At 69.2% G+C, this 16093-nt stretch overlaps 1 protein-coding gene across 1 annotated transcript; it reads left to right on the forward strand.

The window, feature by feature from the left end:
- Positions 1-4298: 4298 nt before the first annotated feature.
- Positions 4299-14165, forward strand: TIMP2 (TIMP metallopeptidase inhibitor 2). The gene is made up of 5 exons (XM_075719719.1): positions 4299-4425; positions 12431-12531; positions 12615-12723; positions 13079-13203; positions 13920-14165. Exons 1-5 carry the CDS (start codon positions 4299-4301, stop codon positions 14118-14120), a joined length of 663 nt encoding a protein of 220 aa, XP_075575834.1. The 3' UTR covers positions 14121-14165.
- Positions 14166-16093: the final 1928 nt, after the last annotated feature.

The following is a 16093-nucleotide window of genomic DNA, read 5'->3' on the forward strand; positions in this document are numbered from 1 at the left end:
ACAGAAACCTTCTGCAGCAAGTTGGTGGCTCTGGTGACATCCAGGCTCTGGGTTTGCAGCCGAGGAGGAACTTGAGCCCCAGCTCTGCTGCTCTGCCTCGCGTCCTGCCGTGCTCCCCGAGGTGGAGGCGGGGTGTCCAGCTGGAGCACCGGGCCCGTCCCGGTGCCTGGGGGAGCGGGTCTGACCCGGGCTCCGGAGTCCAGCCATGCTGGCAGCCTGTCCTGGGGCCACCCTCCCTCCTCTCCACGTCCCCAGCACGTGAGTCGGGAGCACCGGAGACGTGGGGACAAGCATCCCTGTGGGCACAATTGGCCAAATCTTGCCCTGTTCCTGGGGTCAGGGTGACTGGAGCAGGACAGGGCCACAGCAGGGTGTCACAGCCGGGGCAGGCGAGGGGCATCTATGACATTGTAGCTGCAGAGGATTTCATCAGACTTTTTCCCCAGAAGCTGGTTTTCTTTCCCCTTTTCCTGTAAGCTGGGTGAGGTGACATCCAGGCTGACCCATGGGCCTGGGCACCATTTTCTGGACACTGTTTTTCCTTCCCCTTTTCCTGTAAGCTGGGTGAGGTGATGGCCAGGCTGACCCGCGGGCCTGGGCACCGTTTTCTGGGCACTGTTTCTCCTTCCCCTTTTCCTGTAAGCTGGGTGAGGTGACGTCCGGGCTGACCCGCGGTCCTGGGCACCGTTTTCGGGTCAGTCTCAGATGGGAGGGGACTGTGGCCATGTCCCTCTGCCCCTGTCTCCGAGGGGGACGCAGCAGTTCCCGCACTGCCGGTAGCACCGGGGAAGAGGCTTTCAGCAGCCTCAAGCGCTGGCATCCGGGGCTGGGGCCACTGCTGGCACTGCTGTGCCGGCACAGCACCCTGCCTCCGGGGCTGGGGGAACCAAGTGTGGCCCCAAGCAACTGATGGGGCTGGGTGTAACGTGGGCACGTCCCTGCGCCTGGCCCCGTGGCATTCCCAGCCCGCACCCCGAGGAGGTGCACAGTTTGCTGGCCGCTTGTCTTCCCCCCAGCCCTGGCTGTGCACAGCTCGGGCCCCGCAGGTGCCTCTGCACCCAGAGCTGTCAGCTCTGTGAAGAGCCGGGAGCTGCTCCGAAGCTGCTGGGAGCCGGCGGGCAGCGCGGCCATGCCTGCTCCAAGGCCTGCTGTGCTCGGCGCAGGAGGGAGAGTCAGAAGGACCAGCTTGGCTTCCCAGGGCCGGCAGCAGCTGGGAAGCATTCACAGCAGCCCTGGGGCTTAGCTGGCTGGGGAGCCCTCCCCGAGCTCGCCAGCAGTGTTGTGAAATCGCGGCAGCAGCCTGTGGCCCCGCGGGAGGAACTTGCACAGGTCTCGGGAGCCAAAAGTGCGAAATACGGGCATCCGCAGGCCCCCGGGGCCTCCTTCCCACCCTGCTAACCCCAAGGACTGTAGCTCCTGGCTTGGGCCACGCTCCCCGGGTCCCCAGGGCAGTGCAGCTTCACAGCAGCCGCCAGCGAGGGGCCGGGGCCGGTGTTTGGCTCCGCGGTGCCCCCCCGGTTTGGCAGGGCAGAGCTGCCGGCACAGACACGGCAGCCGGGTGGCATGGGGCAGCTGGTGGGGGACGGGGTGGCCACAGTGCCAGGACCCTCCGCCAGCCCTGGCTGCAGCAGCAAGACCTCCTCCCCTCCACCCGCCGGAGCCGGGCTGCCAGCCAGGGCCCCGTGGGGATGGGTCCAGTGCGATGCCGGGGCGACCTCCTGGCAGCCCAGGGCGCCTGCGGGGATGCTGCCGGCGGAGCCGCTGTCGGAGGGACCCTGTGCCCGCTGCGGGTGGGAGCAGGCAGGGGCACAGCTTGAGAAGCGGCTGCCTCGTAGCTCTGGGCACAAGCCCCCCGCTGACGCCAACGTGTGTTCGGGCTGTCCGGGTGTCTCCCTGCAGCCGGGGGTCCCTGTTACCACCCGGCCCAGGCAGGGCTTCAGAGAGCTGGGACTGGCTGCTGTGGTTCGGGGGGGTCCTTTGGCCTTGGGCCCCCTGTGCCGCCCCCGGCGCTGCCTCGCTGCGGGGGCCGGCCGTGCTTGGGGTGGGGAGGGGGCCTGTTTCTGGGGCGGCTGCACCGCGGTTGGGTGGGAGGGCTGACGGTGCAGAGAGCTGGGGGGACAGGGGGCCCACCCAAGAGCGCAGCCGGGCTGGCCCGGTCCTCCCCCCTGCCCCTGTTTACAGTGTCCAGCACCTCCGCGAGCCGAGCGAGGAGCCTGTACGAGGCCGGACACGTGTTTTCGTTTAGCCCAGACAATGACTCACGCCGGCGCTGGGCTGCGAGCGGGCGCGCTCATCTCCTCCGCGGGGCACCTCTGCGCTCATCTGCTCCCAGCGCTGCGGGCAGAGTTGGCCTCGGCCCGTGCACGTGGCCCGCGGGGGCCATGCAGCACCCAGGGTGCGTCCCCGGCCCGCGCCGGGTGCCAGCTGGCCGTAGGCCACGTTGGCCACTCTGCCTGCTCCTTGGCACAGCCTCTCCCGGCCTCGCTTGCCCTCCTGGCCCGGGGCCGGCGGCTCCGCGGCACCTGTCTGGGTCGCGGGGCTGTGCCAGGGGCTGTCCCCGTGGCCGTCCCTGCCGCGTGGCTCCTTCTGGTCCCCTGGGCTCAGCCAGGCAGGGAGCTCTGCGCCCCGCTGGGAAGTGGGGCCTCCCCAGACCGTGTCCCCCCGCACCCCCCGCCCATCCCACCAGCTGCCCTGCCTGTCCTTGCCCTGGCCCTTTTCCTAACGATTTGGCAGGACCTCATCTCGCCCCTCTTTGCGCAGGCAGCATACCAGGGGCCTGGAGGCTGCTGGGGCCCGGGGCAGCGGTGCGGTGCGGGCAGCAGGGCTGTCGGCCCCTGCCTTGCCACAAACGGGACCGGGCGGCAGCGTCCCTGGGCCCCCAGACCCTCAGCCCGGCGTGGGTGCCCAGCAGCATCCAGGCATGCGGCGGCAGCTGGGCCGGCAGGACTCCTGGCGACTGCTGCCGAAGCATCTGCAAAATGTGTGCCCCGCAGCAGAGTCAGGGACCTGGAAATTTCCAGGTTTCATCCAACATCCCGGCGGCGTGAACGCGGTCACCTCCCACAGGTTCCCTGCAGGCTCAAGCAGGGCTTGGACCAAGTTCGCCTGCCCACATTTCCGCTGTTTCTTCTCATCCTAAAGCACGAGCGGCTCTGATGCCTCCCTCAAGCGTGAGTAGCCGTGGCAGGGCAGCTCTGTGGCAAGAGGCTGGCTCAGCAGCGGGTTGTGTGGCCGCGGTGCTGGGCGTCCCTGCCAACGTGTGCCCGCGGCGCCCGGCTCAGCTGCGGTCAGAAGCCGTGTCCCTGCCCAGAGGCAGAGCTGGGCTCCCTGCCCGCTTCGCGGGGACGAAGGCGCTGCTGGAGAGACGGAGCACGCTCGCACAGCCGGACGGGTGTGGGCGTACAGGTATGGGTGAGACTGGCAGCATCCTGACGCCCTCCGCAACGACGCAGCCAGGGCAGGGACGAGGTGGGGTTTTTGGAAACGCGCTCCGGGGCAGACAGCTGCTGGCAGAGGGGGAGAGGCCCGAGGTCTGCGGGCACGTTGCAGCGGCGCAGGACCCCCGGGTGAGCGCGGCCATCGCCCAGCCGTGCCAGGGAAGGAGGGAGCGGGCGAGGGGGCACGGGCGGTGGGATGAGCTGAGCTGGAGGAGGCGGAAGGAGAGGAAATGCTTGGGCACCGACATAATCGCAGCCCTCCCCTGCAATTTACTGCTCCGCTCGGCGCAGGCCGGGCGCCAGGTCTGCGAGCTGGGGCCGGGCTCCCGTGCCTGCCCCCGGCGCCTTCCCCTCCCGCTGCCCGGCGCTGCCCGGCGCTGCCCGGTGCCCGCTGCCCGGTGCCCGGTGCTCGGCGCTGCCCGCTGCCCGCTGCCCGCTGCTGCCCGCGCCAAGGGGCGGCGGGTCCCGGGGCCGGGGGCGGGGGCGTCCGGGATGCGCGGGGCTGGGCCGGGGGCGGGGGCGTCCGGTACCCGCGGCGGGGGCCGGGCCGGGCCGGGGGCGGTGAGCGCGGCGCGGAGCCGCGTCCTGCGGAGGGGCGGGAGCAGCCGGGCTGGCCCCGCGCCATGCAGAGGAGGAGCAGCAAATCCCCGGAGCACATTAAAAAGCGAGGCTGAGCGGCAGCCGGGGGAAGGAAGAAAACACCTCCATAGAAGGCAGCGGAGGAGCGGCCGCAGCAGCGCCCGCAACGCCGCGCAGGGGCCGCGGCTGCCGGACCCAAACTTTCCGGCGGCGGCTCGGCCGGGCCCGGCGGTGGATGCGGCTTTCTCGGCCGGGTCGCTGAGCCTGCAGCCCCGCCGCAAGATGCCCGCCGCGCTGCCCAGCCTGCTGGCCTGGCTGGCGGTGCTGCTGCTCGGCAGGGCCCGCCCGGCCGACGCCTGCAGCTGCTCGCCCATCCACCCGCAACAGGCCTTCTGCAACGCGGACGTAGGTGAGCGCCGCCCGCTGCCCCCGCGCTTTGTCCCCGCGGGGCCCGGAGCCCGGGTGGGAGCCCCGGCGCCCCGGCGGGAGCCCGGGTGGGAGCCCCGGAGCCCCGGCCCGCGCGAACTTCCCGGCGGGGGAAGGGGCGGAAAGTTGGCGCGGAGCGGGCGGGCAGGGAGCGGGCAGAGCCGCCCCGGCACCTGCCCGCAGCTCCGCGGGTGCGGGCTCCGCGCCCCGGCCGGCCCCGGGGGTGTGTCGGCGGGAGCAGATGCGCGGCCGGGCGCGGTCCGTCTGTCTGTCCGTCCGTCCGTCCCGGGGTGTGTCCGTCCCTCCCTCCCCGCGCGTCTCGCCGTCTCGGGGGGACCCCCGCGGCCGCGCCCGCGTCGCTCCCCGCCGCCTCCCCGGGGCGATGCGGAGCCGCCGGCAGCGGAGCGCGGCTCTGGCCCCGCCGGGCTCGGCGCTGCGCAGCCCCGGTGGCACGGGCCAGCCCGGCCTCTCCCAACTTTGATTAAACCGCCGTGGTACGTGGCAGCGCGGGGAGCCCACGGCCCCCGGGGAGGCCAGGGCCCTCCGAGCGCGGCCGCCTCTCGCACGGCAGCGGCCCGGAGCGCGGGGCCGGCACGCAGCCCGCAGAGCCAGCATCGGGCTCCGTCACCTCCCGCCTGTTCCTTATTTCCAGGCATTTCCTCTCCCCCGTCCCACTTTGTTCGGCTTGGATGCTGCTGAAAGGGAGGGCTTGGCAGCGCCGGGATCTGGATTCCTCTTTCTATGAATAATGCCCTTATTAAATTTTAACATATTAAACAAACAGGCCAGCCCCAGATCCTGACGCTCTCCTTTGCGGGGCCGTTCCCAGGCTCAGCTGGAGAGGTAGCATTCCCAAACACTTAGGCGGCCCCAACCTCTGGATGGCCCTGCCCCATCCCATGCTCCGGAGCCAGGATGCTCCTGACGGATTCCCGGGCTCCCTTCGCCCCTTCCAAACCCATTCCCGGGCTCCCTTCGCCCCTTCCAAACCCATTCCCGGGCTCCCCTCGCCCCTTCCAAACCCCACTCCCAGCGTTTCTCCTCCGTGGGGGCAACTCCCGCAGCGTCTGGCTGCTGCCCCGTGTGCCCCGGCTCTGCCTGGCCTTGCTGCTCGCACAGCGTGCCGCGAAGCATGTTGGGGATAGGGAGGTTTCTAGACAAAATGGAGCGCTGAATTTTTGGAGCTGCTGTTCAAGCCGGTGCCTCTGGACCACAGAAAGCCCCAAGCCCGCTCCAGGAGCGGGGCTGCGGCTTCCCATCACACTCTGGTCAGGCTCAGCTTTCTGGGGCACTCGTGACTCACTGCCCGTCCCGGGGTGCTGGCTCAGCCGTGACTCAGCTGCTGAGTCACCGTCTGTCTCGGCGGCCCCAGCTGTCTCAGCTGTCCCCTGGGATGGCGCAGCGTGGCCGGGCAGTGGTCGCCTGCGGCTGGGGCTGCCCCGCTGCCCTCGGCAGGTGCCTGTCCTGCGGCCACCCGGGGCCCGTCCTGCCCAGGCAGCCTCCTCCTGGGCTGTGCTGCCTGCAGCCCTGGCACCTCCCGGCTCCCAGCCCAAGTCCCCTGTGAGGTTCATCTGGATCGGCCTTGTCTTGTGTGAGCTCAGGTGGGGACAGTGCTGGGCTCGGGGGAGCAGGGCTCATCCCGGGATGAGCTCCCCAGCCTTCTTTTCCCACACAACATGGATCCGTCTCCTGCAGCCTGCGATCCCTGGCTGCCTTGCTGCTTCTCGTCTTCCCCCGGGTGCTCTGGGGAGCTGGGAGGCTCCTTGGCCAGCTCCCTCCCTGCAGGCGCGTGGAGCCTGGGGTGCCGGGTGCTGCCGGCACCTTCCCCGGCTGCTGTGGATGGAGCGGCCGTGTCCAGGCTGGGCCCTCGGTGGAGACTGGTGATATGCTGGTGGCTGACGCCCTGCAGTGCTGGGTGCATCCGGGGCAGCCGATGAGCCCCAAGGCTCGCACTCAGGCAGGGGGGAGCTGGGTGAGCGCAGTGCAGGGTCCTGGCCCTGTGGAGCATCCCTGTGTGCGGAGCGCCTGCCGCGTCCATCTGTGCCTGCCCACAGCCCCTCTGTCCTCGCTCGCGCCCCTGCAGCCGGCTCTCCCCTGGAGTGGGGCTGGAGCCCGGGCTGCGTTTCAAGCAGCGCAGGGGGAGGTGGATGTGACTCTGCCTCGGGCATGGGGTGTCAGAGGGGTTGGGGGTCACGGAGGGGCTGGGAGTCATGTCACCGCAGCTGGTGACTTGGAACAAGTGACCTGGCCCACCTGCACATGTGCTTCCTGGCCCATGGGACCCATGAGTGGTTTTTTGCAGGGCCCAAGGGCTCAGGGCTGCCCCATCTGCCGCTCCTCACCGGGGCCGTGCCCGGGCAGCGGAGGCCGGCGGCTGCTCTCTGCCTGCCGGGGGTTTGCTCTGCTGGGGCTGCTCAGCTGCGGGAGATGCTCGGCTGCCAGGGGGGATGTGGCTGGGCCAGGGGCTGCAGCAGGAGACCCAGCTTCTGCTTGGTCTCCTCTAGAGCAGCGTGGGGATGTGGGGGGTGAGGGCATGGCCTTGTGCGGCAGTGCCGGCTCTGGGAGGGGTCAATGGGGCAGCGGAGAGTGGGGTCTCTGTGTGCCACCTGGGATGGGGAGCACCTCGGATGCGGCCCCTGGCAGCATTGCGCCGATCCCAGTTGTTCCAGCGCTCGGTTCCTCGGGATGGGGCACAGGGAGCACGGAGGCAGGGGAGGAACGGTGGGGGCTGTCAGCAGCCATGAGGAGGGGGTTTGGGGGGAGAGGTGGGAGCAGCCCCTGCTGAGGGCTGCCGGGGGGAGTGTGGCTGCCGGGCAGGCCCCGCCAAGCCGTGCTGGGGCAGGGGAGCTGCTGGACCCCGGTGCCGCCCCACCGAGCTCCGGCGATCGGAGCCCTTCCCGTGCGGCTGGCGCGGAGGGGCCGTGGGCTGACTGCTGGGGCTGCCGCTGATTGGGCCCCGTCCCGCTCCCGTCAGAGGTCCGGGATGACGCACGCGGCCGTGGCAGCGCGTAACCCGTGGCTCCCGCGCAGGCGAGCGGGGCCTGGCGCCCATGCGCTGCCTCCTGCCTTCCCCATGGGCGCTGCCATGCACCGGGGGAGCCCCCGTGGCCTCCGCCGCTTCTCCCCACGGGGCTGCCGCGCTCAGCTCTGCATCCCTCCAGTTTCAGCATCCCCAAAACTGCCCTGCTGCTGTGCCAGGGCGGGGGTGCCCCGCTCCGCTGTGGCTGCCGGGGTGCAGGCAGGCACCTGGGGGCCGGTTGCTGCCTGCGTGCCAGGCAGGGCTGGGGCTGAGTCCCTCCCCGGGGCGGTTTGCCGGCTCTCCATCTCCGCTGGCCTCAAGCGGGGCCGGAGTGACCCTGGGGCTGCCCCCGCTGCGGGGATGGGCACCCGGGCTGGCGGTGCCGGGCAGGCAGCGGGCAGTGCTGGCACTGGCAGCCGGCCCCTTCGCTCCACCGGCTGCCAGCAGCCCCGGAGAAGGGAGCTTTGTTCCCAGGCCATTTAGCACGGCAGCGGCCCCGGTGGTCTGCGGGCACCGGCGCTTCCCGGGCGGGTGCTGGCGGGGCCGCGCGGTGGGGTCTGGGGTGGGATGGCGGAGGAAAGCGCGGCCATTTGGCACATCTGGCCAGGAGGGGAGTCCCGGGGCCGAGGCTCCTTCTGCTGCCCCTCTGCCCCTGTGGCAGGCGCTTTTCAGCATCTCCCCGGAGCTGGGATGGGCCATGGCAGGATCCACCCCGGCTGCAGGGCAGCACCCACACAGCTTCCCCTCTTGGCAGCTCTCACCAGGGCAGGTCACCGCTTCCAAATGCCCTTTCCTCCTTCCCCAGGGAGAACCTGGGGCTGCTGCATCTCCCTGCAGGGTCTTGCAGCGTCTCCCCGCTGGCTGCCCACGGTGGCTCCTGCTGCGATGGCAACTGTCCACAGCAGGAACCCCCCGCTCAGCAGCCAGAAACACGGGGTGCAGCGCCCGAGCTGGGGCAGTCGTGTGGCAAGTCGTGTGGCAGAGGCCAGGGAGGACAGCGTCCCACCAGCTGGCAAGCCCGCAGCGGCATCCCGGTGGGTTTGTGGCGCTGGGTGACTCTATTTGCCCCCAGCTTTGCTCCTGGAGCTGCACCGCAGCCCCAGTCCGTCCCAGTTGGTTGCGTGCTCATGGCCCAGCTGAGCGGTGCAGGGTCGGCTGGGTCCCAGCACGGGGCCCTTCCTTGTGGCACCGCTGCCTGCCGCGGCGTGGGGACCGCTCTGCTGCGGGATGCTCTGGACTCCTGGTCCGGGGTGGGATGCCCAGCTCCCCACGGACCCACCCCTCTGCAGCGGGGGGAAATGCCCCTCTCCCTGCCTGCCCTTGTGCTCATTCTCGCATCCCGCTGTGAGCAGGAGGATGGGGCAGCGAGGAGCGGTGCTGGGAGGCAGCCGGGGGCTGTGCTGAGGCAGCGGCAGCGAGGGGCAGGGGTTATCCAAAGCCCTTGGAACCAGCCACGAGTTCCCCGAGGCAGCCGGCTCGGGGGGCAGCCCCGCTTGGCGGGCAGGGGCTGGGGGGCTCCGGAGGCCCCGGCTGCGAGCGCAGCCCTGCTCATGCAGCAGCTTCTGTGCGGAGTTGAAGGCGATGCTGGCGTTTCTCCCAGCGCAGAGGCAGGAGACAGCCAGCCAGCAGCCCCGGCACAGGGGTGAAGCCCCCTGCCCTGCCGGGGCGGTGGGGCTGAGCCGGGTGGCAGAGGGCAGCGAGGGGACCCGCTGCCTCGCAGGGGTCTGTCCCCGGAGGGGTGCAGGGTCCTCATTATGGGGTGGCCACAGCCTGCAGCCCTGGGGGCCAGCACAGGGGTTGTCACCAGTGGGGCTCCCACCCCGCCGGGAGGGGGTGGCCCCACGCTGCATCTTCTTGCCACGGCTTGGGGAAGGAGTGTTTCCAGCATTGCCCTGGTCAGACTCGGCCACCCAGCGCCAGCAGCAAGCTGCGCCTGCCGTGCGCCCAGGGAGCTGGGAGAGCCTCGGCGCAGCTCCATGCAGGATCCGGGCTCCCACGGCTGGTGGCTGTCCAGGCCGGTGGGCAGGAGCGGTGGGTGATGCAGCCGGCGGGGTCATTGGCATTTGGGGAGGTCTGACTGCAGGTCTGAGCACCCCGGGGGTTTCCTCCATCCCTCGGCCCTGCCTCCTTGTCCCAGGGATCTCAGCTGGGCTCTCCTCCGGGGCTTCCCTCCACGATCCCTGCAGCTCACCCTCCTCGCCGCTCCGGTTCCTGGCTGGCGCAGAGCAGCTTGGCTGTGCTGCTGGGGTCTTGGCGGGGAAAGCGCAGCACAGCCGTCCCCTCCACAAAGCCGCACTGTTCAGAACAAATCCGCCTAGAATTGGGCTGCATTTTTGTCAAGTGATTCATCAGCACGTGAATGGAAAAGGCTGGAGCCCACTGAACCAGTAACCGTTCCCCGCGCCTGGAGCCACGGGGCCGGAGTCGGAGCGCAGCGCTCCAGCGCGGTTGCACCCAAGTTACGCCGCAGACGCAGGCGGAGCAGCGAAGGGCCTGGCACGCGGGAGGATGCGGCAGCCGCTGGGTCGGGGGGCGAGGGGTGGCCCATGCCAGCGGTGATCCAGGCGCGCCGCTGGCAGAGCGGGTGCGGGCAGCGGGCAGGGACCGAGCCGGCGCTTGCCAAGCGCCTGGGTCAGGGACTGGGTGGGGGGCTGCGCCGAGGGGCTCGCCCTGCTGCCCGCTGCAGGCAGGGAGGCTGGGGCTTCCTTCACGGCCTCGACGCTGCTGTGCTGCCCTGGTACCGGCAGGCATTGCGTCCGCCTGCCCCGCACTGAGCGAGTGCCCGCGTTGACTGGGGGCGGCTGTTTTGGGGAGTCTCTTCCCGGCCCCTGCTTGTGGCCACCCTCTCCTTTCCAGTAAACTCAGTTGCCATTTACCGGCACCCACGTGGGGCCGTGCCCCCCTGACCTTCAGCTTAAATAGCCCATCCGCGTGCCCCCGTGCCCTGTGGTATTTATAGAGTGCGGTCAGATTCCCTTTCCTTGCCGTGCCAAGAAGGCAAGCGCGTCTGTGCCAGGCTGGCGGGCGGCCCCCGGCTGCTCCCACCCCAGTGCCTTTCGGTGGGGGACATGAGCCGTGTCCCCAGCTTGGCTGGCGCTTGCCCTCCTGCTGCCCTGGCCGAAGCGCGGCTCCCCATTCCCTACCTTGCGGCACGCACGTGGAGCGGGGCCGGCAGGGCACCGGGGACGGGGAGCTGGCCTCCCCGTGGGATGGCGGTACCCCCAGCAGAGCGGGGAGCCCTGCAAGCCCCAGCCCTGCAGGCTGACCCCCGGCTCGGCCCCCAGCTCAGCCCCGGCTGTGAGAGTGCTGAGCAGGAGCTGCAGCTTTGGGGCTGCCGCTGCTCCCTGTGCCGTCAGCGTCCCTGGCAGCCCCGGTGCTGCCTGGAGCCAGCCTGGAGCTCCTGCCCCTGCGCCGGCGGAGGGAACCAGGCAGGGCAGGGAGCTGCAGGTCTCGGCACAGGGACCCAGGCCCTGCGTGCCTGAGCAGCTGCATCCGCCGCATGCGGCTGCAACCTGCACAGCGCGGCACTGAACCAGCTGCTGTCTCCTGAGCTGGTGAGTAAGGGTGAGCTGGCTGCCTGCTTCCTGCCTGTCCTGCCCGCCCCGGGCACCCTGCAGGTCACTGCCACGTGCCAAGCACTCACGTGCCGGTTCGTGTGTGCCGGGGCTGTGCTGGCAGCATGACCACAGGGACCCTTCCACGGCAGAGCTGTGCCCGTGTCGCTGTCCTTGGGCTCCAGGGTACCGCGGCCTCGCTGGCCCTGGGGCACCCGACCTTGTCCCTTGGCACCGAGCACTGGGACTGCGCGGAGCTGGGAGGGCTCTCGCCTTTGGCCGGGCTGCTGGGGGCTGCTGGCTGGGGAGCTCGCTGCCTCCCCTCACTGGGTCATGTTTTTCCACTGCCCTGGCCCTCAGCATCCCCGGGTTATTTTTGCAGGCAGCGAGGGCAGGAAGTGACACCCTGCAGCCCCCGGCGGATGCGGTTTCTGTGCCTGCACCGTGTGAGGCTCCGTGCAGCAGTAGCTGAGGTCTGGGAGGGAACCGGCAGCCAGACCATCTCCCTGCAGCAGCTGGGACCCCTCCAGGGTGGGACGGGGAGCCCGTGCTCTGGCTGTGGGGTGCAAAGGCAGCCTGGTCCTGGACCCCAGCTCCCCCAGCGTGGGGGTGCGGAGGGGCTGGTGGGCTCCCTGGCTCCTCTGGGAGGGGGGTGCTGCAGAATGTGGGGGCCTGGTGGGGCCAGGGACCCTGGCACAAGCTGCCGGTGTAGGCACTCAGTGGGCAGCACCAGTGCCCGTGCTGGCTGTGGCGAGTGGCTGGGATGGTGCCATGGGGACGTGGCTCCCGCCTCCCTCTGCACCCAAAGGTGACCCCCCCCCCCCCCCCCCCAAATAGCTCCCTCTGCCCTTTTTTCCTCCAGCCCTGTCAGGCCACACAGGCATTTGGCTGGGGCCCTTGTCAGAGAGCAGTTTAATTAATGACAGTGGGGCAAATACCACGTTGCTCCCAGGATGCTGCTGGCAGGTTTTAGTTGTCCCGGTGCCATCTGGGTGACAGGCACGAGCCTGGGCAGGGCCACGAATCTGGCAGGGGCTGGGCAGAGACCGAGCCAGCGGTGGCCAAGGGTGACCGGTCCGGCACGGCTGGCGGCGGTGGGGCCAGGCGATCCTGGGGTGACCTTTCCTTATCATCCACCGCGAAGGTGCTGCTGCAACGCTGTCCGTCGCCGTCCTGCGCGTGCCAGAGCCCCGTCTCTTTGGGGACAGCGTGTGACAGCCAGCTCCGCGGGCAGCTGGACGTCTGCGGGGAGGGCAGCGGGGTTCACTGTGGGCAGCGCGGGCAGCTGGCCCTGTGCGAGGGTGGGAGCCCCTGTGGGAAGCGGGGGGCTGAGCAGGACCGTCCCACCGGGGCAGCACCGCGTGGCACCTCCGGTCCCTGGCCACCCCTGCTGACCTTGACACCTTCCATTGCAGTGATCCGAGCAAAGGCCGTCTCTGCGAAAGAGGTGGATTCGGGGAATGATATATACGGGAATCCGATCAAACGAATCCAGTATGAAATCAAGCAGATCAAGGTAACGGGGCACATCGGAGCAGGAGACGGGGGGGGACGGGGCAGCCTCCGTGCCAGCCGCTCATTCCTGCTCCTTCTCCCCAGATGTTTAAGGGCCCCGACAAGGACATAGAGTTCATCTACACGGCTCCGTCCACTGCCGTGTGCGGCCGGCTGCTGGACACCGGCGGGAAGAAGGAGTATCTCATTGCAGGTGGGTGGCTGTGAGGAAGGGCTCTCGGGACGCTGTGTGCCTCCTGAGACGCCTGCAACGTGTGCGCCCACTCCCCAGGCATGGGGCCCCCCGCCTCCTCCTCCTGCTCCCACCGCCAGCCCGCGGTGGACCCCCCGGCTGTGTCCTGGCCGTGCTCGGCGGCCCCAGGCTGTGGCAGGGGCAGCTGGGGGACGAGCCTCTGCTTCCCGGGGTTCACCAGGGACAGTCCACAGCGAGAGGGGCTGGATTGCAGCAGCCTCCAGCCCCCCAGGCCGGGCTGAGCCCCAGGCACCCCGAGTCAACGTCCCGGTGTGCCTGGGGGTCCCTCTGAGCGGTCCGTGCGTCCTCTCCCCAGGCAAGTCAGAGGGCAACGGCAAGATGCACATCACGCTCTGCGACTTGGTCTCCACCTGGGACTCGCTGAGCCCGACCCAGAAGAAGAGCCTAAACCAGCGGTACCAGATGGGCTGCGAGTGCAAGGTGAGCGGCCAGGCTGCGCCCCGCTCCCCGTGCCGGTGGGGTCTGCAGCCCCGAGGCGGGTGCGGGCTCCGCGGCAAGGTGCTCTTCCCCCTCCTTCAAGGATGATGCTGTGCAGAGGGCACGCGGCTGGGGATTCGGGATCTCTGCAGTTGGGAAGCGAGGCCAGTGCTGGGACCCGTACCCAGGGGTTCCCTCAGTCCCCCCCTCACATCGGGGTCGCATCGCCTGGCATCCCTGGCCCAGAGCTGGACCACCAGCCCCAGCCGCCCTGGACTGCTTCCTCCCAACCCCTCCCGCCCCGGTGTTCCCCCCCTTGGGGTGGTCAGTGATGGTCTCTCATTGTAGAATCATCAAATCGCTGAGGTTGGAAAAGCCCTTTAAGATCATCCAGTCCAACCATTAACCCAACATTACCAAGTCCACCACTAAATCAATTAAGGGGAGAGTAATAATTTCATGTTTCCTGGCTTGGCGGCTGGATTATTTTTTTAATGAAAGTAAAAACTAGGAATCATTAAGGTTGGAAAGGATCTCTATGATCATCAGTCCAACCATCAACCCAACACCCCCATGCCCACTAAAAGTGCCACCTCTGCCCGTTTTTGGAACTCCTCCAGGGATGGGGACTCCACCACCTCTCTAGGCAGCCTGTTCCAATGCTTGACCACTCTTTCCGTGAAGAAATTTTTCCTAATATCCAATCCAATTGTGCGCAGATCTCGCGCTGCCTCTCCATCCCCTGCTTCGTCTCCTCCTCGGACGAGTGTCTCTGGACAGACTGGGCGATGGAGAAGAACAACGTGGACGGGCGGCAGGCGAAGCACTACGCTTGCATCAAGAGGAGCGATGGCTCGTGCGCCTGGTACCGCGGCATGGCCCCCCCCAAGCAAGAGTTTCTCGACATCGAGGACCCCTAAGCCAAACGAGTGCATTCCAGTAGGCAGTAGAAAAAACCTGCGAGATGTTAGACTGGTCCACGCTGATATCAATTCCTGGAGACAGCATGAAAATCCGCTCGGCCGCGGGGGTCCCCGGGCTGCGGCGGCTGTCACGCGCGTGCAGGGGGCAGGGACGGGGACCTGCTCTGTCGCAGGCACCTGGCAGCCCGTGGCTGCGTTGGGCGCTCGCGGCGGGGCTGAGCAGGGTGCAGGGGCACCCCCCTGCCGGGGCCGCATCCCCTCCCCCTGCCCCGGCCACGCTCAGCCCTGGCGCCCCGGCAGCTGTGAAGGAATCGAGCCCTCGCGAGCGGCGGGAGCTGCCCCGTCTGCGTAGCAGGTCTACCAGTGCCCCCGCCGCGGGGAGCCGCCCCAGCAGCTCTCGCCAGACAGCCCTCCCCACCGCAGCATCCCCGGCCACCCTCTAGCACTGGGGACCCCGCCATCCCCCTCCCCACCCTCCCTTCGGGGTGCAGGAAGGGTACAGCCCTCCAGGCAGGGGCTCCGGGGGGGGCTTTACCATGCAGCAGAGCCCCCGGCTGTGTGCGAGGGGCTCCGGGCCTTTCGCAGGGCTGGACGGCTCCTGCGCAGGTGCCTCGTCCCGAAAAGCCGGAGGGGCGCGTTAGCATGGCTGGGGTGACCCCACACACACACCCGGGCACTGCTGCCCCTCTCGCCACATGCTCCTCACCCCACGGGGACTCGGAGGTGAGCACGGGATTCACCGCCTTCCCCAGCTTCGCAGGGGTGTCCATTCCCACTGCAACCTCCTGCGCGGGGGAGCGCTGCTGCCAGACCCTTCTGCAGCCGCTGCCGTTGGACGGGCTCAGGCCCAGCAGCCTTTGCAGGCAGGCAGCAGGCAGCAGGGCTCGGGCAGGGAGTTCCCCCTGGCAGGGCACCAGAGGCAGGAGCTGTGGCGGCACGGGCGCAGGGTGTTTGTCATCGCCTCGCAGAGCTGCGTGCTGAGCCGTGCCGTGGCCTTCGGCAGCGCCGCGGCATCGCGGCCGGTCGAGCTCCCTCCTCTGCGACGGCAGGGATGGATCCCGGCACCCAGCCGGACGCAGGCAGCACCGCAGCCGCAGGAAAACCCGTCCCCTCCGGTGAACCCTCCCACGCACCTCGGGCCCCGCTTTCTCTGAGCCATTCCCACGTTGCAGCGGCACCGGCACGTGCGCCTGCCGCCCCTTACCGCAGCTTTGGGAGCGTGCCGGGAATAATCCCCGCAGGGCCCTGCTCCGGGGGCGTTTTCATGCTGTGCGTCCCTGTAAGGTTTAAGATGTCGTACTGGACCAGTCTGGGCAATTTCAACATATTAAACAGAAAAATTAAAAAGAGAGAAAAAGAAAAAAAAAACCCCAACCTCTAATCAATCCCATATACGACTCCCGTTCGCTTACTGTATGGTTATATCATATGTGCCATTTACTCCTGTCTCTGCTGGTAGTCTATCTTTGAGTGTAATATTTCCACTTGTTTTGCCACCGGCTGTATGGTCCCTGTGCTGTAATTTCTGTCTCTCCTCGTCAGGCGCTGCAGTCGCGCCGGTTTCGGGCGGGGCGGCTGCACCGGGAGCTGCCGGGCGGGGCGGGGCGGGGCGGGGGCCGCTCCTCCGCCGGTGCCCACCCCCGCCGCCCCTCCTCGGCCGAGAGGCCGGATCCCCGCCCGCCTCCCGCGGCTGCCCGGCGCGGCGGCCCCCGCAGGGCCTGGAGGGCAGCGACCGGTACCGCCGCGGGGTTGACCGGGGTCTAACAGCGCCGGGCCGCGCGCGCCTGCGCGCAGTGAAGACGTCACAGCGCCCTTGCCGTCGCGGGCAGCGCGCAGGCGCGGCTCCGCCCCCAGCCCCGCCGCGGGGGGGGCGTGGCTTGGCGGGCGAGGGGCGTGGCTTGGCGACGGGGGACGTGGCTTGGCGGGCGAGCGGCTGCGCGGAAGGGGGCGAGGCCTGCGCTGTCCCCGCC

Source organism: Pelecanus crispus, chromosome 12, assembly GCF_030463565.1.
Source record: "Pelecanus crispus isolate bPelCri1 chromosome 12, bPelCri1.pri, whole genome shotgun sequence".
In the NCBI taxonomy this organism is placed as follows: domain Eukaryota; kingdom Metazoa; phylum Chordata; class Aves; order Pelecaniformes; family Pelecanidae; genus Pelecanus; species Pelecanus crispus.